Source organism: Trichosurus vulpecula, chromosome 9 (assembly GCF_011100635.1).
Source record: "Trichosurus vulpecula isolate mTriVul1 chromosome 9, mTriVul1.pri, whole genome shotgun sequence".
Taxonomy (NCBI): Eukaryota; Metazoa; Chordata; class Mammalia; order Diprotodontia; family Phalangeridae; genus Trichosurus; species Trichosurus vulpecula.
The window spans coordinates 101,454,494-101,477,751 of record NC_050581.1 but is presented as its reverse complement, the minus strand read 5'-3'; the positions used below and the strand labels follow the sequence as shown (position 1 = coordinate 101,477,751).

The following is a 23,258-nucleotide window of genomic DNA, read 5'->3' as shown; positions in this document are numbered from 1 at the left end:
GTGAGAGAGCATAATAGGAAACGTCTCACAGATAGTTTGGAGCCAAAACACAAAGGGCCAATCAGAGAACAGTTTGAATTTTATTCTAATGACAATAACAGGAGGCTGATGTTTTTGTGCAGGGGAGGAAAAAAAATGGTTTCATTCTGAATCTCGTGAGTTTGAGCTAATAATAGATCATTTGGATTGAAATGTCCAGCAGGTAGCTGATGCCAGGCAGACACGTGGTGATGCAGTACATGTAATCCCTGCACCAACCACAATAACTTACTAAGTCAGTGATTAGTAGAGGCTTTTGGAATTGAAGAGCTGATTTTAGTTTGAAGGACTTTCAGGATAAAGTTACCCAGCTGCATTTGACTCCATCCTTTAAAAAAAAAAGATCATCAGCATGGCCTTAGTAGCACAGTTTTCTATTGTATCCTGTGAGTCCTACCAGAAAATGTTAAAATAACTTTGAGAATAAAGACGAACAATCAGTGTTATGGGGAATACACATAATGAACTCTACAGCTAAGATTTTCTTCTTAACTCTATCACTTCTTTCTTTTTTAATATTTCATTTGTTTTAATCTGGCAAAATCCACCTTCTCACCCTCCTAGCCTTCTCTTACTCCTCCCTGCTGAGCCACAGGGTCTGAGTGTCTGAGCCACAATGCTGCTGCTGGCTTCTGGCTCTCAAACTTCCTTTCTCCATATGTCCAGAGCACTCCTACCCAGGATGTCACCGGTATGCAGATCCTCTTTTCAGTCTACCCTGATCTGTGACCTAGAAGTGGGTAGTGGGCGACAAAGCTTTTAGTTCACCTTTATCCCCCGATGAAGTGTCATAGGTCTGATAGAACACTAGTATGGCTCCTCTGGTCTTAATGCATTTTCTCTGTAGGTACTGGAGTACTGGGTACAAAGCAGTTGTTCCTGGCATGTTTTGGCCTGACCCCACCTGCAGTGCCCGCAGATCTCTGTGTCTCCCTGTCCTAAGCTGGGCTAGTCATATGATTCACTGTGATTTTTTTTAGGATTTCCCCATTAGGATTCCATCTGGTGCATTTCCTAGATCTCTCTGAAATTTCATGGAAAGGAGTTCAGCTGTACTATCACTTCTTCCTCTATGCAAATCACGGTATCTCTTGGGCATAACTCTGCCGTTTCTAAAAAATGAGAATAAAGGTGATTGTTTCCTAATATACCTTTTGAAGATGCTGTAAAAGTTAAAGCCAAAAGCAAATTTTCCTAATAGAGGAGCAAAGCAAGGATGACTATTCTAGAAATGCTAATAATAGCATTAAAACAAGAGAAAGAAATTAAAGGTATAAAGGTAAACAAAGAGGAGACAAAGCTATCTCTATTTTCAATGACATAGTGCTTTACTTAGAAAATCCTAGGGAATCATCAAAGAAATTAACTGAAAAATTGCTTTAGGAATGTTGCAGACTTAAAAACAAACTTATAAAAAAGCAATAGCACTTCTTTAAAATACTTTATAAGTATTTAAAACTATCACTGAATTTCATTCTCTTAGATTCCATGTCAGTTAGCCAACTTGTGTGACTTTGAGTGAGTTACTTCACAGCTTTTGGTTTGTCTCCCCATCTGTAAAATGAGGGGATTGAAACGGATTGTCTCTGAAGGCTTTTCCAGCTTTAAATCCTATGATCCAATAGTCTATGACTATCTCCAAACTGACAGGTGATGAATCGCCCGTGACACAGTGTCATGCAAAGGCACTTTTAGTAAAAAACAAAAACCCTCATATTTCTTTACAAAGTGCCTAAGTACCCCTAAAAGGGAGGTAAGGTTATTATAATCCCCATTTTATAAATAAGGAAATCGTAGCTCAGAGATTAAGTGAATTGCCCTGTGAATTGTCAAAAAGATAGCCCAGGTTTTCTGACTCTCAAGGCCAATACTCTTTCTATGACACCACACTGATTTCTCACATTTATTCTCAAATAGAACCAGACCATAGCACAGTCTAAGTCCTAAACTTTAAGACTTAAAAACCCTTCTCAGAAGATATAGTAAGCCAGAAATATTCTAAAAGGCAGAAAGGGTTTTTATTCTTTTTAAACCTAAATGTGATTATTTTTTAAAATTTGGACATAATTTTTATCTTAGAATGTAATTTTATTATCTAGTGTTGCTTAAAGTAAGCAGGCATTGCAATTGTTGGGACTTAGAGGGGTTTCACACACGTATTTTTGCTGTAATGGTTGTCTGACCTGTTTGTATGACAGTGTTAAGATTTAGATCTGGAAGTGATTGTAGAAGTGACTATCTCACCTGGGGTTCCAAAAAGCAGTATCATGTGCAGTGGCCACATGGTAAAACCATCTCAGCAGATGGGATAAATCAGGTTGAGAGTTACTGACGGCCTCAAAGTTGTCGGTGAGTTAGGGATGTCTACCCCAAGTATGTGAAGACTTCCCCTAGCAGAATGGGCACATGAGAAGAGTTCGTTCCAATGGCTCTGAAGGTGGCTGAAACAGGAGCAGTGAAGTGCTCAGAGCTTGGTCATCCATTGCATCCGAGGGCCATTGCCGGATGTCCTGACTTTCATCCCGCCACTGGACTTTGATGACTCTGGAAGAGAGGGTGAGGCTGGCGACTTTGTGCAACTCTGCCAGACTCAAATCCAACTCACACACAAGTGAGGATATCACCCCATGATGTCACTGGTCCTCTTCAAAACGAAGGACAAACAACATCTATCGTAGCCACCCCCCCTTCTCTTCACAACTGAGGAAACTGAGGCCCAAGAGATTACCTAGGTAGTAAGCACAAGAGTCTAGATTTGAAATTAGGTCATGTGATGCCAGACCTATCTAGGGCTCCTTCCATAATACCATAGCTGCCTCTCATAGATTTTTTTGTTTACAGCCAAATCATAGTAATGAGTTCCTTTTCATACAGTCCATCCCTTTCTCAAGTGGACACATGGAAAAGGGTTGGACCAAACAGTATGGTTAAGAGTTTCTGCTGGCAGCATCACTTAATGCTGGATTCACACTGTCTGTGAAGCTTATTGAAAGCTAAGTCTCACTCAGGAAGCTGTGGTATGATGTAAAAGACACTGGATCTAAAGTCAGAAGACAATGGTTCAAATTCTGGTCTGCTACTTACTGTCTGGATGGCCCTGAGCAAATCACTTAAATGCACTGTACCTAAATATCCTGATCTGTAAAATGGGGATAATGACACCATGGGGCTACCGGAAGGACCAAAGTGGATAATGGATGTAACACCCTGTAACACCTAAGGCACTGTAACAATATCAGATAATCATAACAATGAGAGCTGCATCTTCAGTGCCCAGCTTGTGCCTTGCTTAGTATTTATTTTGAATGTCAATTGTTGCCATCTCTCTGGTACTTTTTAGTTGTCAGACATCCCTGTTTTCAACAAGATTTAATTATGAACCAGAAAAACACAGAATGCGTGAACATTTAAAGACATTGGAAAATTTTTATTCATCATCCAACACAACATGTAGTAAAATTCTGTCCAAAACCACAATATAACAAATGTTCTCCATAGAAATAAACATCAATTTCATTAATACTATAGAATATCCACAGACTTTGACAAAATGAAATAATTAGTAAATAAACACTGAATTTTGTACATGGTTAAAAACTCTACTTTATTCTAAATATATAAGTGTGTGTCTGTATTTAAACATTTCACTTTTTATCTAGTTCTTTTAGAGAAATACTGGGCCACCGATGTGACAGAAGAGTATTTCACTACATGGCTAGAACTGTTATCTTTTGGTTGTAGGGCTGTCAGAAAATGAAAATATAACTAAATATTAAGCAGCCTCTGAATTAGTCATACAGAGAGCATAAAGCCCTTTTTTAAAGGTAAGACTGTAAATCTTTCATATTAGAAATGACAAAGTTTTTATCACCCATAAAAGCAGTTACAGAAACTAGCTATTGACTAGGGTAACTTGACGAACCTACATTTTCATGAAGGGAGGATAATCTCAGCAACAAGTCCGAAATATAGACATGAGCAAGGCAGAAATGGGCCACCTCCTAAAAACTCATGCTTCTATTTGTGGCTGGTCCACTGCCAAAAGGCATTACCGACAGAATTACTGCTTCTGCCTTACTCAGGATTTCAGCCTCATTTTGTAGTCTGATTGTTCCTTACCTATGTCTAGGTAAAATTGGAAGGATCAGGGAGGGGGAGAAAGTGAAGAGGGGAAATCTTCCTGTCTTACTTTTCTTCTGCTCTGGCTTCTTACATGTCTACATACACACTTGCCAATTATTTGTGAGGAAGGCAGGGTTAGGGCATGAAGCTAATGTACGGAAGGTAAAAATTGGTTTGAGGATATAAGTTGGAACTAATCAACTTTCAACTACTAATAGAAATTAGCATAGATACTGGATTTAAACACCAGTATCACCAACAAAAAGTCTAGATAATTAAAACAACATAGGTAAAGAACACCTCTGCCACCCAAATCTCATACTATTTCTGGCTTTGGCTAAGTATGAGTCTAGATCAGAAGAGTTAGCTTCAGGAACAGGATGGACTGAGTGAGACATCCTGAGAGCAGAAGAAGAGTTGTCAAGTCATCATGAGGAAACACAACGAATGAGGGGAAAGTGGGACCTGAACATCTGGATAACTGGCATAAAAGTGGCAGGTTCCTCCTGGAAGGTCAGTAAAGAACAGACAATATGCATAATTTATGACCAAAATGGTTAAGAGGGAAGTGAATCTGTGACATACAATCAGAAACTAGAGATCTTAACTGAGAGATAGAAAACTACTAAACTAAAAGATGGAAGAGAACAGGACTGATTTACTAGTAGATGGATCCACTTCATTCAATTTTAACTGAATTGTACTTCAGAATTATAAGAAACAGTCACAGCCAAGTGGAAAAGTGTACTTAAAAACTAAAGGTGTTTTTGAGGATTATCAGCTCTGGACTGATTATAGCTTTTAAAAATATAAATAACAGTTCCTTTGTTTCCTTCATTTAGAAAGTTAAGAGACTAAGGAAACTAGACTTTGTGAATAACATATACCTATTTTCAGTCAAAGCCAGTGACCTGATCTCCTTTTTATCTTGTAGCTGAACAGCTGGGGAATACAGAGGGTGAAAGTCCTGTATTATTTTCACTAACCTCAGTCACTACACAAGCACCTAAGGTTTTAAAAACTTTCACTACATGGCTAGAACTGTTATCTTTTGGTTGTAGGGCTGTCAGAAAATGAAAATATAGCTGCCTGATCTATTAGGCTAGGAGCAAGCTCTTAGCATCTCTTGGAGTCTGAATAGGTCTCATACCACATTGCCCCTTACAACACCTAAAAACTTGACTTCCTGATCACTATCCCTGATCCTTTAGTCTTAAAGAATAAATCTAATAAGATAAGAAACAGACACCAAGCAAGTCAGTCAGATGGCGATCTGTGGTAGTTTAAAAAATACTTTTGTTCATCTGAACGTGGTTTATTTTTTCCTTCCATTTAAGTAAGAACATCTGACAAAAACCCAGTAATTTTTCTAACACAAAATTTTCAATTTAAGAACTTCCTTTGACAAGGAGAAATATCTTGTTTGGTAAGTTCAATGGCTTAGTATAGTTGAATAACATCATCCCATTCAGCAACAGGCCAGATCCCATTGGGCTGCACATTAGGTGGGGAGCTCTTCCAGTCCCAGGTCTTCACAGGAATCATCCAGGATTTGCCATAGTTGGCTTCAATATAGTTGATGGTTTCACAGGGCACACGGACCTTTATTTCTACAAATTCAGCCCAACACAGTGTAAATTTGGGAAACAGGTATCTATGACAAAACAGGGTTAAAGGAGGAAACATTAATTTTTCAGATATTAAACTTCAAGAGTAGAAATGCAAGTTTTACCTGCCTTTATACCAAGATATTTTTAATGGTTAACAGCTCAATCTATCAGTAAGAGAACCTAAATAATACATCTTACATAGACTGGTTCATCTTTTCTTTCAATCTCATCTTAGGAATTCTATAATTTAGAGCAAGCCTGATTCCAAAAGTTAACCATTCTGTTTATTCCCTAAAGTATCATGCCTCCGATGCACCTCAAGAATTATATAGTTTTAGCACCATCCTCTACCCCCAGTGCAGGGTCTATTTGCTTTTATCTTTGTATCTCTGATACCAATCCAGCACTATGTCTTGCAAATCATGGGCACTTAATAAACATGTATTGAATTGAATCTAATACTTGGGTAAATGGTATGTGCAGAGTCTAACTTTATAATTTTCCCCTAAATAGCTGTAGATGACTTTTAATTCATTAAAACTAAATTAACTGTACCCATTTCTGGTATGATTTCAGTAAACTATTTCACTGAAAAAGGTGACTTTTAAAAATTCTGAGAGTGGGTATGTTTTGAAAACTGCCATGGGCCATGTAAATTTATGTACTTAAAAAACCACTTAAAAGCCACATTTTAAAAATTCAGCGTAAGGTTGTGACTTGTACATCGGTTTCTGAGAAATGTCTACCTTTAATTTAATGAAAGTGATTTTCACTAATGGCATTTGAGTGGCAATAGCACAAGGTATTGTTCAGTCATGTTTGACTCTTTGTGATCCCATGCACCCATGCTGTCCATGGAGTTTTCTTGGTAAAGACACTAGAGTGGTTTGCTATTTCCTTCTCCAGTGGATTAAGGCAAAGAGGGTAAGTGACTTGCCCAGCGTCACACAGCTAATAAGTGTCCAAGGCCACATTTGAACTCAGGTCTTTCTGACTCCAGGCGCAGTACTTTATCCACTGAGTCACTTAGTTGCACAAGGCTTTAAAACTATGGTGGATTTTTTTCCCCTTTGGGCAACAGGAAAATAAAAACAGAGGTCAAAATGTAATGATATCATAGAAGTAAGACATAGTTAAGCATTTTAGCATCTCTGGCAAAGAAAAGTTGGCTCCTAGCCAACACCCCTCCTGACTCAAATGAACATCAAGCCAAACATGGCAAGAAGAACATTCAAGTGTTCTCAAGAAAGCAGGGAGTTACTTTTCCTTGTTGGTGCATATAGCTGATGGACAAGCCCAGCTGGGGTCTGAGGACAAGAAACCACATCACACAACGGCTGCTCCGGAATAAGATACTGCACTGAGTTGCCTTTTGCCACTCCCAGTTTTGCTCTGTGCACTCATATTAATGGCATGGCTCAATTTGTTTGTCAGGAGAACATCCACCTGTTCTGTCCCATCTCATCAAGTTGGCACTACTAAATCGAGACGAGGCAGAATCTTGAATTCCTCATTTTCTGTCATAGCCTCCAAAGCCTCATAAAATGACTGAGTGACAGAAAAAAACACAGACCCAGTACAGATGGAATAAATGCAGTCTCTTGAGAAATAAGGAATTTATAAATTTAAAAAAATATCAATTTTTAAAGCTGATGAACAATTTCTGAAAACAAGTAAAAGAAAACCCAGTTTAAGAGTTTATTCTTTACAGAAGTAAGTTTTTGATAGTCTGTTTCTCTCCAAAAAATTCAATGACATTTAGCAAATGGAAAATTTGGACTCCCTAGCAGAGACATAAAGGCAAACTAATCATTAAAATGGAATAATCATTAAAAAGAGTTGATTCAATTTACTCCAACAAGCATTTATTAAGCATCTACTATACATGAGGCTCCATGCTAAGTGCTCTGGGTGCAAATAAAAAAAGTCTTTGCCCTCAAAGCGCTCACAGTCCACTGGGTGGATACAACATGTACACAGACGCATACAAATGACAATTTGAGGAAGGAGAGGGCACTAATGACTACGGGCATTCTGCAGGAGGTGGAACATGGTCTAAGCCTTGAAAGACCCTAGGAATCCCAAAAGGTAGAGGTGAGAGAATGCATGGCAAATAGCCATTGGAAAAGCATGGAGATAGGAGCAATATCATGCCATGGTTAGGAAACAGCAGGAAGGCCAATTTATCTATACCACTGCAAAGGTCACAGGGAGTGACATGTAATGAAGCTGAAAAAGTCATCTGAACTAGAGTTAAATTCCAAGCAGAGGACTTTGTATTAGACTCTAGAAGTAACAGAGATCTACTAGAGTTTATTAAACAGTGGAATGGCAAGATCAGACCTGTGCCTCGGGAATGCTACTTTGGCAGGTATACGGAGAGTGAATTAGAGAGGAGAGAGACTTGAGGCAGAGAGATCAATTGGGGACAACAGTTCACACAGAGGTAATAAAGTTCTGAATCAAAGTGGTTGGGCAAATAGATCAAAGGTGACAGATATAAGAGATAATATGGAGGCAAATTCAGTAAGACTTGGTGTTTGATTGGATGTCAGAAGAAAGTAAAGAGTTGTGAACCTGGATAAATGGAAAGATAGCAGTTTCCTCAAAAGAAATAGGAAATTTTGAAAGAGGGGTGGGCTCATGGGGAAAGATGATGACTTCAGTTTTGGACATACTGAGTTTGAGATCCCTATACAATACCCAGTTTGAAATGTCCAGTATATGGCTGATGATGCAGGATTTGAGCTCAAGAGAAAGACTAAGGCTGGATATTACGATCTGGGATTCATCTGCATAGAAATAATTGAACCAACAGAAACTGATGACAGGGAAGGAGGGAGGCCCAGGCAAGGCCTTGAGGTATGCCCACAGTCAAGGGGGACGATTTGGATAAAGATCCAGCAAAGGAAATTGAGGAGCAAGAAGACAGGTAAGAGAAGAACCAAGAGAAAGTAGCTTCACAAAAAACCCACAGAGAAGACAATACTCAGGAGAAGTTAGTTAACAATGTTGATTATTGCAAAGAAGTAAAGAAAGATGAAGAATGAAAAAAGGTCCCCAGATTTGGCAATTAAAAGACTACTGGTAATTTTAAAGAGAGTAGTTTCAGCTGAGCAGTGAAGTAGGAGGCCAGACTGAAGAGTTGAGACGTGAGTGAGAAGTAGAGAGAAGACAGCTTTTTCAAGGACTTTGGCTTTGAAAGATAAAATAGATACAGGATGATAGCTTGAGGGGATGGTAAGAGTTAAATGAGGGGTTTTTAAGGATGAATAGAGACCTGGATTAGGTCTGCATGGAGCAGCGAAATGACTAAAATTAGAGCCACTCACTGAATCAAGGGGACAGGGCTGGGGGAGAGAAGGGTAGGAAGGTGACATGGTCATATCTGCACTTTAGAAAGACTAATTTGACAGCTGAGTAGAGTATGGACTTAAGTGGGAAGAGACATGTAACAGGGAGACCAATGAGCAAGCAAGATATTACAATAGTCAACAGTCCAGGAATGAGGTGTTGAAGACCAGCTATCCCTTCTTAAAATATGAATCCAACTATCCACATGAAAGAAAAATGGTGGATGAAGAATTTCTATTGTCAAGGTTATATTATACAGTTGTATGGACAACCCATATTTTATCAATACATAGATCTTAAGACAAATACTACTGACTGAGAAGAGTGACTGGATTGCCTCTGAGAAAACAGTTCAGTGCTTTTAAATAATTTCAAACTTCTCTCTAAAAGAAAAGATTGTCGTTTTAAAACATCTATAGTACTCTTGATGATGGCTCTGAGTCAAGGAATATCATGGTCCCTGAACAATTAAAATATGAATCACCGAAAAGGGGATCAAGAGGAGCATGGTGGGAAAGAATAGGTTAGGCAAGGAGAAACTGCACAGGAGAAACAGCATAAAGGGTATTATTAGAGATATGTATCCAAAACATGAACCAATCAATTCAGATTTTAGTATTCCATTTTTCTCTCTTCTTTTTATATACTCCCTTTGGTGTCCTCCCATGTTGCCACAGCTTTAAAGTCGACTCCACAATCTCTACATATGTCTCCAGCTTCCAACTACCTCCTGAGACTCCAGTCCTATGCTTCCAATTGCCTATGAGAAGGGGAAGAACCACTGAGAGAAACCCCCAAGAGTGTGACGGCCCATATAAGACTATGATGTCCAATACAATTCAAACATGAGTAATCAAGAGATATAATGAAGACCTAAGAATTGATCCATGTCATGTTGTAAAACACAAACATAACGACAAAGTGAGAAATACAGGACTGTTGCAGAAAAGTCACTTTTAAAGGATGCTCATTTTAAGTAAGTTACCAAAATTTGTTGTTTTTTCAGCTTCAGAACTGGTAGTACTGAAAAAGAAAAAAAAAGTTGGGGGGTGCTCTCCCAAGAAACCGAATCTTCAGAAAAACCCAGCCCTGTAGTGATGGGGTGTGGAAGCAGAAACCAGCAGAAGACCCTGCTCTAGAACTTCCACCAAGCCAAGAAACCTGAGGCGGTTGTCATCATCACCTACAGCTCTTGCTCCTTCACAGGTACTACTTACTCCCACAGAGCTCTTTTCTCTCACTCCTTCATGAACTTCTAAGACCCCCAAGCCATAAAGTGGAGGACAAGGTTGCATTATAGGGGACTTGAGAGAAGTCTCAGGTAGGGCAAGAATCTCAGCATCTCACTCATTTAGTACAACCCACACAATAACTAGTTTGTTTTAAGCCTAGGAGCAATATCATGGCCCCAAAGGTCTATGTGGTTTCCTCCTATTTGGCTTGAGGAGGTTTATTTTAACTAAAGTTTTAAATTCTATTACAATTGCTCCAAGGCCCCAGTTAGAAAAATCCCTAATATTTTAGGCAGAGGTTGGGCTTTTTGCCTAAACTTCTTTTTTAAAGCTCTCTCTAGTTAATTTCTGGCCTCTTGGTTGATGAGGTGAAATTCAGCTTACAGGATATATTTGGGAAACAAAAAAGCAAAGAACCAACCTTTCCCTGGGACCCTCTTTAGCCTTTGTCTTCTGCTCCAAGATGCCTGTAGAGCCAATGACTCTCCTTCTCCCTTCTTTGCCACAGTCCATTCCTTTCTTTGCTCCTCATGAATGTGTTGGAATGCCATGCTTATTCCAGCCTCCTCTATCCAGACCTTAAAGACCCTCTCCTTCTAGTTCTCAGTTTTTTGTTTATATACAAATTTTTTAGGGAGACACCAAGTCTCTCACACAACAGCTATGAATACTTCAAGGTGGTACACAAATCCTGTTCACACTCAGTTCTGACTGCTTGAGTCAATCAAAAACTGTTCCTGCCTAACAAAGGTAACATTACTTTAAGTGGGAAGAATCAGTGAAGATCAACCCTAACATGGGATTAAGAATCCCTTCTGTGACATTCCTCACAAATATACAGTTTCTGCTTAAAGACCTCCAGTGCTAAGGTAGCTCATTCCACTTTTGGACAGTGCTAATAATTTAGGAAGTTTGTTCCCTTTCAAACCTAAGTACGCCTTTCTGAAACAACCATTTATTGGTTCTAGTTCTTCCCTCTAGAGTCCTACATGATGGACTCTAGCACACAGTCTTCTCTTCTACAGGATAAATGTCCACAGTCCCCTCACCATCCTGGTCCCCCTCTTCTGGGCATGGTCTAGTTTTCCTAATCTGTGTTGCTCAATACCAAACCACAATACTTCAGGTCAGATCTGACCAGAACAGTGTAGCAGGACTATCATCTTCTTCTTCTGGACACTATGCCTCTATTAACCTGGTTTAAGATCACATTAGTTTTCTGTGGCAATGTCAGTCATACTGTTGACTCTCACGGAGACATATGTCATTCAACCCTGAGTTTAATCCCAGGCTAGAAAACTAAATGGTTTCAGTTAACACTCAGCTAGCAAGCGCCCTTACAGAAGCGTGAAAATTTGTGCAAAATAAGCAGGTCACTTCTTAAGAGGTAGGTGATTAGACAGGCAGGGCAATTGGGGTTAAGTGACTTGCCCAAGGTCACACAGCTAGTAAGTGTGTCAAGTGTCTAAGGCCGGATTTGAACTCAGGTCCTCCTGACTCTAGGGTCGATGCTCTACTCACTGCGCCACCCAGCTGGCCCAACAGTAATGATTTGGCAGAACTCACAATTACATAGTCTTAGTTTTTGTTACTGTTAGTGTAATAGGGTTCCATCAGCTTAACAATGTGATTTTGAAACTGGCTCCTGGGCACAGAAGTGAGGAGAAATGCCTGCTGCAAGACACAGGCCCCAAGTAGGATTCTTTATGAGAAAGAAAATCCAAATATTTCTTCATTCTCCACACTCACTTCACCAACCTCAGATGCTCGAATAGCTTTAATTATATGAAAATGCATCCAAAATTTATCTCTCTCTGGAATGTGCTAGAAGACACAGGAGCACTGGCTTCTCTCCAGAATCTCAGACTCATGTCTTTTAAAAAATTAATTTTATTTCTCTTTTGTTTTTCTATTAGCTTTGTTTCTATGTCCTTCCTCCTCTCTATCATTCATAATAATAAAAAAAAGTGATTCAGAAAAGCTAACCAGAGGCTGACAGTGTGTACGTGCGCACGCACATGCACACACACACACACACACACACACACACACACACAGTGCTCCATTACCACTGTCATCCCAGATCTCCAATGAAGAGAGGCATGTTTTCTTATTTCATGTATACGAACAAGCTTGGTAGCTGTAACTGGTGTTGTTTTTGTTTTTTTTCTTTCTATGTGTGCTGGCTGTCGTATTCACTGTATACATTGTTCTTCTAGTTTGTCTTACTTTATTCTGCATCAGTTCACTCAAGTCTATCCTCCTTTTATTTGTTGTTGTGGAGTCATTTTAGACATGTCCAACTCTATGACCCCATTTGGGGTTTTCTTGGCCATTTTCTTCTCCAGTTCATTTTACATATGGGGAAACTGAGGCAAACAGGGTGAAGTGACTTGCCCAGGGTCACACAGTTGGTAAATGCCTAAGGCAGGATTTGAACTCATTAAGAGCCTTTTTGATTCTAAGACCAGCGCTCTATCCACTGCGCCACCTAGCTGCCCCACGCTTTTCTTATAGAACAGCAGAATTCTATTATAATCATGTCCCAGGATCTTTCAAATGGTTTCCTAGAAATTTCCACCTGGATGTACTATCTACATCTCAAATTGAAGAATGTGCAAAAGACATTCATCATTCCTCCACCCAAACACACATTCAATTAACTCCAGTAGCTAACTATTACTGACAGGATCAAATATGAAATCCTGTTTGGTATTTAAAGCTCTTCCTAAGTTGGTCCCTTTCTTCATTTCCAGTTTTCTTACATTTTACTAGATTCCATGAACTCTATGATATGATCCTGGACTAATTGCTGTTCCTCACACAAAACACTCCGTCTCTTGATTTTGTGCATTTTCACTGGCTATCCCTCATGTCTCAAATGCTCTCCTCTTCATTTCTGCCTCCTGACTTCTTCATGACTTAACCTAAATCCTACCTTTCCTGGTTTCCCCCAGCTGCTAATATGTCTTGCCCTCTGAGAATGCCTTCCACCTATTCTGTGTTAACTCTATTTATAACAAATTTTCTATTTAATTAATTCTTAATTCTCTATTCATTATTTATTAAGTGGGGTTCTCAATTATTTATTAATCAGTTCTTAATTCTCCATTTATAATAAATCTTATATGTACCTAGTTATTTTCATGTTGTCTCCTCCATCAGAATGTGAACTCTTTGAGGGTAGGAACTGTTTTTGCATTTCTCTACATCCCCTGCACAGTGCTTGGCACATAGGAAGAACTTAATAAATGCTTGGTGACTGACATCCAGAAGCTGAACATGATGCTTTAAAAAGCCAGCCTGGTCTGCTTTCCAGGGACCACAAGAGGAAGTCACAGCTGCTAGATGAGACAGCATTGCAGGACCAAAGAAAGAATGCACTGACATATGACACACTAATAAGAATGGGGTCACCCTGCAGGGCAGTGGACTCCCTATGTCTCTCTTAGGCGTCTAGAGTGGGGGAGGGGAGGGGAGAGGGGAACTGAGGTCAAAGCCTGTGGACCCTTGAGAGAATGGAAAGGTATTTTCCGCCTGATACCAGCTGGACAAGGAAGCATGGGAAATATACCTGCGATGGGATGTGGGACTCTGGATGCATGAGCTGACTTGGATGTTAGTGAGAGTATTCCAACTCTCTTTTTTTCTGACACATTGACTATGGGGCATGGTGAATTACTGTATTAGTAAAACACTTGGGCTTACTTTATTATAATAGGGAAAGAAGGTCTCCCTTCCCATACTAGTTTACTTGGGAAGAGAATACGTGTGAATTCAAGTCACCAATAGGTAGCTATCAAGATGACTGACTCTTTCACCAGAACAGTGAGCAGCTGTTTGGGTAGTCGCAGTACTGTTTCATCATCTTTCTTTTTACTATGAATACACATAAACTATTAAAAAATACACAATTCATACTTAAATTTTTTCCCTGATTTGGCCTGGGTGCCTCCATTCCACATGTGATCAGTCTCTTCATAGAAGAAAAAAATATCAAGTTTCACATCATCTTTTCCATGGAAAGATAGCTCTAAACTGTCTTCTACCTGTGGAGAAAACAGATTTTGACTGGAAAGGGAATAAACAGAAAAAACCACTATGCCTAGACTGTTCAGTGTTATATTCCCTCTTCAAAATGAATATTAAATATCAAATTCCAGCACCCTCCTTCGGCTAAGTATGGACGTGAACAAAACAAAATACCCCTCCCCCCCGTACATTTTCCTTAACAAAGTAAAATCATTAGCAAATAAATCTTTATGATCATCACAAACAATGAGAATGATAATCACTTTTATACAGTAATTTAAAATTTACAGTGTGCCCTAACATCAATCCTACCCAACATCCTAGAAGGACTAAATAAATGTTACTTGGTAACATGCTAGCTCTACAAGGTTTAGTAACGCTTGATATACAAAATTACTAACCTGTAGGAAAAGGAATCAATTTAGTTTGTCATTAACTATTCTTGAAGAAGCTGTGTTTTCTTTCTGAGATCACTGGACCTGCTAAAGTTAACCCCACCCCAATCCCCTCCACCTCTTACCTGTGAGCTCTGAAATGCCTGCTCCACAGGCAACAAACATGTTTTCATCTTAAATCTTTTCCTAGCTCCTTCCTGATGACACAGCCTCCCTTGCCATGCTTTCCAGTATTGGCTGAGGTAGGGAAAGAGTTGGAATATTCCTTGTTCCCCACTGCTACTTCCAGGCTCTCCAACCTACCACTATCATACTCAGTAACCTCTCTGCCTTTGAAGTAAGCTCAATTCATATCTACCACCCAATCAAAATTCTGAAAAAATTGAGGCCATTCTCCAAGGGCCCCCCCTCCTCCCTTCTTCCACATCTCACATCTTACCAAGGTAATCTCTCTACATACACAAATGATACCACTCAATCCTGTCTTCTCTAGCAGATTGTCCCCTCTGTCAGCCTCACTTCAGTCTCTCCCCGACTACTGACTGCCTCCCTACTGCCTACAAGCATGCTCATGTCTTCCTATCCACAAAAAAACACTCACTTTATCTATGCTCTCCACAACCCCCCTTTCTCCCTCATCCTATTATCTCTCCTCCCTTTTGCAGCTAAAGCCCTTGAGGTCATCTACAATAGGTGCCTCCATTTCTTTTCCTCTTACTTCTCTACAGTCTGGCTTCTGACCTCATCATTCAAACAAAACTGCTCTCTCCAAAGTTACTGTTAATTGCCAAATGTAATGGCCTTTTATCAATTCTCATCCTTCTTGATCTCTCTATAGCCTCTGACACTGTCAATTACCCTCTTCTTGATATTCTTTTCTATGAAGGTTTTCATGACACTATTCTCTCCTGCTTCTCCTCCTTTCTGATCTTTCCTTTGCAGTCTTCTTTGATGGATCTTCTTCCAAGTGATGCCTGCTAACTGGGACTGTCCCACAAGGCTTTGTCCTGGGCCCTCTTCTCCCTCTTACTTTGTGATCTCATCAGCTCTCATGGATTCAATGATCATTTCTATGCTAATGATTCTCAAATCTACTTATCCGGCCCCAACCTCTCTGCTGATCTCCAGTCTCCCATCTCCAACTGCCTACTGGACACTCGAACTAGATTTCTGGCAGATATCTTAAACTCACCATGTCCAAAATAACTTGTCTTTTCCCTCAAACCCTCCCCGCTTTCAAATTTTCCTATGACTGTCAAGGGCACCACCATCTTCCCTGTCATTCAGTCTCGCAACCTAGGTGTCAACTTACGCTCTCACACAGTCGCCCCTCCTCCCATCCAATCTGTTGCCAAGGCCTGTGAATTTTACCTTCATAATATCTCTTGGATACCCTCCCTTCTTTCCTTTGAAACTGCCATCCTGGTGCAAGTCCTCATCACTCTCATGCCTCAACTATTGCATAGCCTACCACAAGTCTCTACCCTCTTCAGTGCATCCTCCACTCAGCTGTCAAGGTGACCTTTCTAAAGTTCAGATCTTACCAAGTCACTCACCTACTCAATAAACTCCAGTGGCTATTATCTCCAGGATCAAATAAATAAATAAAATCCTCTGGTGTTCAACATACTCCTTGGACAAGACACTCCATTTCCCAACTCGGGGCATTTTTATTGGCCATCCCCTCATGCCCTCTTCATCTCTTCCTCTTGACTTCCCTCAAATTCCAGCTAAAGTCTCACCTTCTACAGGAAGCCTTTCCCAAACCTCCTTAATTCTAGTGATTTCCCTCTGTTATCACTTCCAACTTATTTTTACATAGCAAATTTGTACATAGTAGTTTGCGTATTATCTCCCCCATTACACTGTGAGTTCACTGACAGCAGGGACTGTCTTTTACCTTTCTTTGTAACCTCAGTCTTTAGCATGGTGCCTACTACATAGCAGGAGCTTAACAAAGGTTTACTGACTTTAAACACATGGTCTCTGCCTAAAAACAGTTGTGAGGAACCTACACACAATAGCTCATTAAAAATCTATGTGAAATAAAAGGTGTGAGAAGAAGTTCTGAAGTTTAATGACAGAAGAATTTTAAGAGATTTCTTCTTAAGAAACCCTGCCCTAAAAATAATCATAGTAATTAAGAGGTCCCTTTGCTTTGATTCCCAAGATTTATTTTCACAGAACAACAGAATTTTTGGAAAGGGAACTGAGTTTATTTCAACCCATACCTCAAAACTGATCCCTTATAAACAAAACTGCCTAACAATTAGTAATCCAGTCTTTGTTTTAAAATCTCCAATAAGAAAAAAAAGTGGCTACTTCATAAGGCATTTCATTCCATTTTTGTATTGCTCTCATTGATAAGACATTTTTCCTTACACTGAACTTAAATCTGCCTCTTTGAAACGTCTATCCACTGAGTTAATTCCATTATCTCCACTTTTGAAACTTGGGACATTGGCCCTTTCCCTATCCTGCAGCACCTCCCTTTTCCAATGATCACTAACAATAGCTCAGAATCACATCCGACAGTTCCTTTGATACCCTAAGGTATAGTTCATCTGAACCTTATAATTAACTAATTAAAGATTACTAGTTGTTTTCCTACTATGTCCTTAGTCAGTTTTGCTAGAACTAGCACCTCACCATGAAAAATTATGCAATAAAAACTACAGAGTTCATAAGAAAAATGAGGTCAGGGCACAACACTCAAAAACTTCATCAGTGATATATTAAAAAAAAAAAAAGGATAGGAACCAAATAAAAACAGTAGCACAGTTTTACATATGTTAAATGGTTAAGAGTACCTAAATTCGATACTGTCAGCAATCTTGGGCTGCTTCTTGGCCTACAAAGTCTCTCCCCAGGCCTTGGGCTGGTCATAATTCTAGGACTGGGGAGAGGGAAGGGAGCATGGCAGAAGATGGGGAGGAGGATGCACAGACCAGCATTCTTCTGCCTACAGGTCTTATTGCACCAGAAGATATACAATAAATATGACACTTCAACTTGAAAAAAACCTTCAGTTTGCTTGTCAAAGTAGGTATAGAAAGGGTTGCAGCCTGCATTCTTGCTATTTCTTGGGGAAGAAATCACAAATAAGCAAACCAAAATTCATGTTATGCTCAAAATGTTCCCTAATATATCAAACTGGAACAAATTCACATTTTCTTTATTCTGTATTCAGAGAGCTTTCCTTGATGCTATTCTTCCAAAACTAGGCCATATTTCTGTATTCATCATCCATTACTTGCCTTGCTTCTATCTTTTGTGCATGTCTGGTTGGTGAGCTTCTTGTGTGTCCACCTTAATGACCAATCACTTTAGACAATGCCCTTATTTCTTTCTCAACATAACTGGGTTTTGTGGGGTTTTTTGTTTGTTTCTTTAGAATCTCATTTTTGAGAGGTTCCTGTTCTTTCTGCTCTGACTTCCCCTACAGAATCTTGGTCCATGAAAGTCTACCTACCCCCTCTCTGAGCCTTAAAATTTTCTCTCCAAAATTTTAGGGTACATCTAAGATTATTCTTGACTCTCTCTTCTTTATCACAAATTCTAGGATGGAGTGATCACTTCCCCTCAAGGTTCCCATTATTTGTACCCTTACAAAATCAAATCCAAAACAGAGCTTCTTCTTGTTGATTTCATCTTTTGAAGGATGATAAGCAAGTCAGGAAAGTTATTAGTTGCCCTACTTTGGGCAAAGAAAGAATTTCAGCAAGCATCCAAATATTTAAGTCCTTCACTACTATCAAAACTCCACGCCAGGCTTATGATGTTTTCCAAATTCTTCCATTTTCTCTTTCTGACCAAGTGTTTTGGAGCCGGAAGACTGGAGTTTAAATCCTGTCTCAAACACTTACTAGCTATGTGATCCTGCGCAAGTCACTTAATCTCAGTCTGCATCAGTTTTCTCATCTGTAAATTAGGAATAACAGTAGCACCCACCTTGTAGGGTTGTTGTATTAAATGAGATAACATTCGTACATCACTTACTGCAGTACCTATTGCAGTGCTCTCTAAATATTAGCTAGTAGTGTAGTAGTAGTAGTAGTAGTAGTAGTAGTAGTAGTAGTAGTAGTAGTAGTAGTAGTAATGGTAGTAGTAGCAGTAGTAGTAATATACTCTGGTGGCATTGTTATTCAGTTTCTATTCCCCACCTATCTTCTCCTTAAAGCTTTCCACTATGTTTCCCCACTTTTTTTGGGGGGGGGGTTTCATAATATATCTTCTTAACATGAACATATAAAATGATGCCTCATACCGCTTTTCTCCATCCTATTTCTTTTGAGTAATACCCATCTAGAATCATTTTTCCATCATGGTACCATCTCACCAAGTCTCAGTGATAACAGCTGAGGTCAAATTTGACTCAAGTTAGGATCTGGTTCATCCTGCTTGTTACCTGTATTTTGTGCGTTTGTATACACACGTCTGAAGTTATGGGTTTTATTATCACCTTCTTTCTCTGATTATCGCCTATTGTCAAGTTCTGGATGCCTTAATTATTCTTCCCCTACTGTAGCTTTTCCATTTAAACCTTTTGTACTAGGTTACCAAGTTTATAGGAAAATATATCTTTACCAGTCCTTCTGAGGTGCATTCCAAACCTATTCAAGACCCTGCCATTCATATTAAAATATATGGCCATGGGTCAAAAATCCAAATCCCATTCTTAGACACTACTTTAATTAGCTCTTCACTTTTGAAATCTGCTTTTCATCCCTGGCTTCCAATATACTGCAATGATTAAGACCCTGCTGATGCCTCTGATGTCTATAGCATCACACAGAGGCCTCTGTAACCTTTAGCAATGCTTTCTAGGTTCCTCTGGAAGTATCATTTATGTCTAGCTGAATCAGCAGATGTGTATAGTCACTGTTTTGACAAGTCTTGGGAGACTGTCTGCCTTATCTTGGAGATATGCCCTGGGAAAGCAACAGACTTCTTTATTACTATTATCAGGTCAATAGATGGCTCCCTCATTACTCCTACCAAGAAGTCAACACTACTCATCTCTTCTTCCTATGATCCTATTTTGCCTGGTCACATCCATCTCCTTGGATAAAGAGTAAATGCTTCCTCTTCAAAGTATCCAACCCCATTCTAAAGAAAGAGCTTCATATATCTGTTTGAGCATCAAGTTTTTGGTGGTCCTTCTTTCCTTCTTTGTGTAACATTCTTCCTCTTTCCAATCTCTTGACAAAGGTCAGGATCATCCTCTGCATCTTCGGATAATTTTCATTCTTCGGTTTCAAACTGAAGCCTCTCATCAGCCCTTACTCCTTCTAGGTTTCTGAGGAATACTTTGTTGCCCTTAATGACTCAAGCACGTTTACTTTCTTTTCTAGGAGGCAGGTCAATCTGCACTTTGAAATGTACACATTTCTACTTTTAAATAACACATTTTCAGTCCTTGGTGAAAGACGATGTATTTTACCTTGACTTAATGATGCAAGTGCATTGTGATGGAATACAAAGTGGAATGTGAAATGAGATGCTGCCTGGATTTCTGGTTTGATGACCTTCTTTTTGTAGCTGGGCTTTGGTCTTTCTTCTTCATGTTTCTCTTGTGTCTCTTCTTCCCTGGTATCTCTCCACCTGCCTCCAACAAATAAAACCAGTCCTCTTGCTATTATCACTAGCTTCAATTTGCAAACTGCACAGAAAACCAAAAGGAGGTGTGTGGGGGGCGGGGAAGTCCCTTCCTTCTGTCTTTAGTAATCTGCGCTTCCTCAACCTCTTCCTTCTCCCTTCTCCCAGGCTGATGAAAAGCTGCCAAATGTAGGTGTAAAAGTTGAGCTTTAAGAATCATAACAATTTCAGTTCTGGAACAATGAACCTGTTGTTTATTTTATGAATGATATGCACTAAGCATTAATCTAATATAAGAGGAAAAGTACTATTTATGACATCTATGCAACTCCAATGTAATGGAGTTCAAGAGTTTTTTCAAATTTTCATCTTTAATGGACAGATAGGTTTTCCTATTATTCTTTAAACAGAAAGGACAAGTCACAAATTAAGCAAACCAGTGTTTCTGCTGAAGAGAGTAATAATGAACATAGCATGTGCATGTTTTTAGCCAGCTTTAAGTCCCCAAATATACATTTATTTTTTGAAGCACACTACCAAGAGGTTAAAGAAATAGTTCATTGCTGACCTTTCCAAACTTGTGTTTTAGTGAAAGTCCTACATTCTGAAAAGCTGCAATTATATCTGATGTATAATCTTGTATAAAAATCCCCAAATCCACATCTTTGCTGTAAGGAATAATACTGCACTGCCGATACCAGCCTAACAAAAAGAAAAAAAAATGAGAAAAAATGTAAGCGGTTGACACAATATTAACCACTGTTCCTTACTAATTTTATACTACTTGGGTTCTATAACATTTAGTATCTTGGGGCATATTACTGTCATTAAAAAATCTTTAACCTATTACTCCGGGCCAAACAGTATAGAACTGCCTGTGTATGTGTGTGGCAGAGTTGCTGTTGTTCTTGTTTTTTAAATTTGGTCTAAACCCTCCAGAAAAGATGTTTCACTTAATTTTTTTTAATAAATTAAAAGTCTGAAAGTAAATACTACCACTAAAGTACTAATTTTAACAATGACATATCAAAAAGGCTTCTCTGGGTTCCTTCAAGTCTCAGCTAAACATCTCACCTTGTTCAAGAAGACCTTCCTGATTCTCCACCCTCCCAACCCTCCCCACCCCCACCCTGCCCAATGCTAGTGCCTTGTATATATTTTGTTTATATGTTGTATATGGTTAGACTGCAAGCTCCTTGAAGGAAGAGAGGGGTTTTTTTTGCTTTTAATTGTATTCCTAGAGTTTAGCATAGTGTGTGGCAAATAGTAGGCACTTAATAAATGCTGGTCAACTTATGAGTACTATACTGAATAGAAGAATAGTTCACTGACAGGTGAAGAAAACTACCCCCGGCTTCTTCTCAAAAATGATTCAATACTTTTCCTCCTTCATTCAATGAGTACCTTTTTCCTAACTAAATTGGTTATAAAGTTTGGGGAGAACTCTGACTAGACCAAATGCTGGTAAGTATAAAAAGAAAGGCAACACTGTCCTAAATTTTCAATATCATCATTGAAAAATATTTGAGTCTTCACTACATACATACATACATACATTCTGTGTTAGCAGTCTTTCTTATACCAGCGGAAAAAAAAATCCCAACAAGAATTTAAAAAAAAATTTTTAAAGGATTTTTAATATATTTTTCCTAAGGATCTCTAAGCACTGGGCTCTGAAAAATTAATCAAGAATAAAGGCAAAAAGCACTTAAAAAATTCTGGGTTCAGTTCACAAAAGGGATTTATGTTAAGAGATTTCTCTAAGAAGGAGAAATGTCCTCTCTTTTCTCTAGCTGACTCTTTCCTATAATGCCAGACAAAACTAAGGGCCATTTCCTGGACTCACTGCAGTGTACTCATCATAAGATCATACTTTCTCTCTCTCTGAAATTTAGGCTTGCTTATAATTGTGACTTTTTTTGCCTGAGACACAGTGTACCTGATAATTTAACCCTAAGCATAAAGTGTGCTAATCTATAGCGATTTGGTTTGTTGGTTGACTGCAGACAAGTCACTTTAATTCAGTGCAAAGAAATATTTACTTAGGAAAACGAAAACCAATTTAAACCATGAATAAGTTCCTTGCATAGAAACAGCCATTTATAAGTAATAAAGGACTTCAGAATACTAATTTTAAAATACTTGCTTCCAATTAAACATTGACAGAGTGAAGACATGGAACTGGTAATTCTTGGTTTATATGCCAAATAGTAGTGTACTTTGTAGCCTTTGGTCACTGTTCCATTGCTATTGGCCATATCATAGTATCATATATTATAGAACTGGAGTTTGGAAGAGATGTTAGAAATAATCCAATCTTCGCTAGACAAATGAGGAAAAAAAAGGCCCAAAGAAGTTATGTGACTTACTCAAGGTAACCCTAGCAAGCCAGGATTTGAACATGGGTCCAAATCCTGTACTCCTCCTACTATGTCATGTTATGTTTAATTCCTTAATTGCCTGAACTCAGGCAGACTCCTCTTCCAGAGTTCAAATCTGTTCTCAGACACTTACTAGCTATGTGTCTCTGGGCAAGACACTTTAACCCTGTTTGCCTCAGTTCCCTCATCTGTAAAATGAGCTGGAAAAGGAAATGGCAAACTACTCTAGTACTTTTGTCAAGAAAACCCCAAATGGAGTCATGAAGAGTTAGATACAACTGAACAACAAGTTGCAATGTCAAAAAAAAACCAAAACTACTAACAATTATTTTTTAAAATACCTAATTTTTAAACAATACTACAAAGTGAAGCAAAAATATGAGATTTATGCAGAACAGAGGAGCCTAAAGCTAAAGGGAAGTTCATACATTTTCCTAAAAATTTTCAATGGGTTAGTATATGTATAGGCAATGTTTTTGAGACTGCTGTGATATC

General features: G+C 38.9%; 1 protein-coding gene across 4 annotated transcripts in view; it reads right to left on the bottom strand.

The window, feature by feature from the left end:
• Positions 1-3,435: 3,435 nt before the first annotated feature.
• Positions 3,436-23,258, bottom strand: part of FKTN (fukutin) — a 77,940-nt gene continuing 58,117 nt past the window's right edge. For all 4 annotated transcript variants that reach the window (XM_036738775.1, XM_036738774.1, XM_036738772.1 and 1 more), the window contains 3 exons: positions 20,951-21,084; positions 14,279-14,406; positions 3,436-5,815 (listed from right to left, as the gene is read on the bottom strand). In XM_036738775.1, the coding sequence (XP_036594670.1) occupies positions 5,602-5,815; positions 14,279-14,406; positions 20,951-21,084 (476 nt within the window). In that variant the 3' untranslated portion in view covers positions 3,436-5,601. The remainder of the gene's footprint in view (positions 5,816-14,278; positions 14,407-20,950; positions 21,085-23,258) is intronic.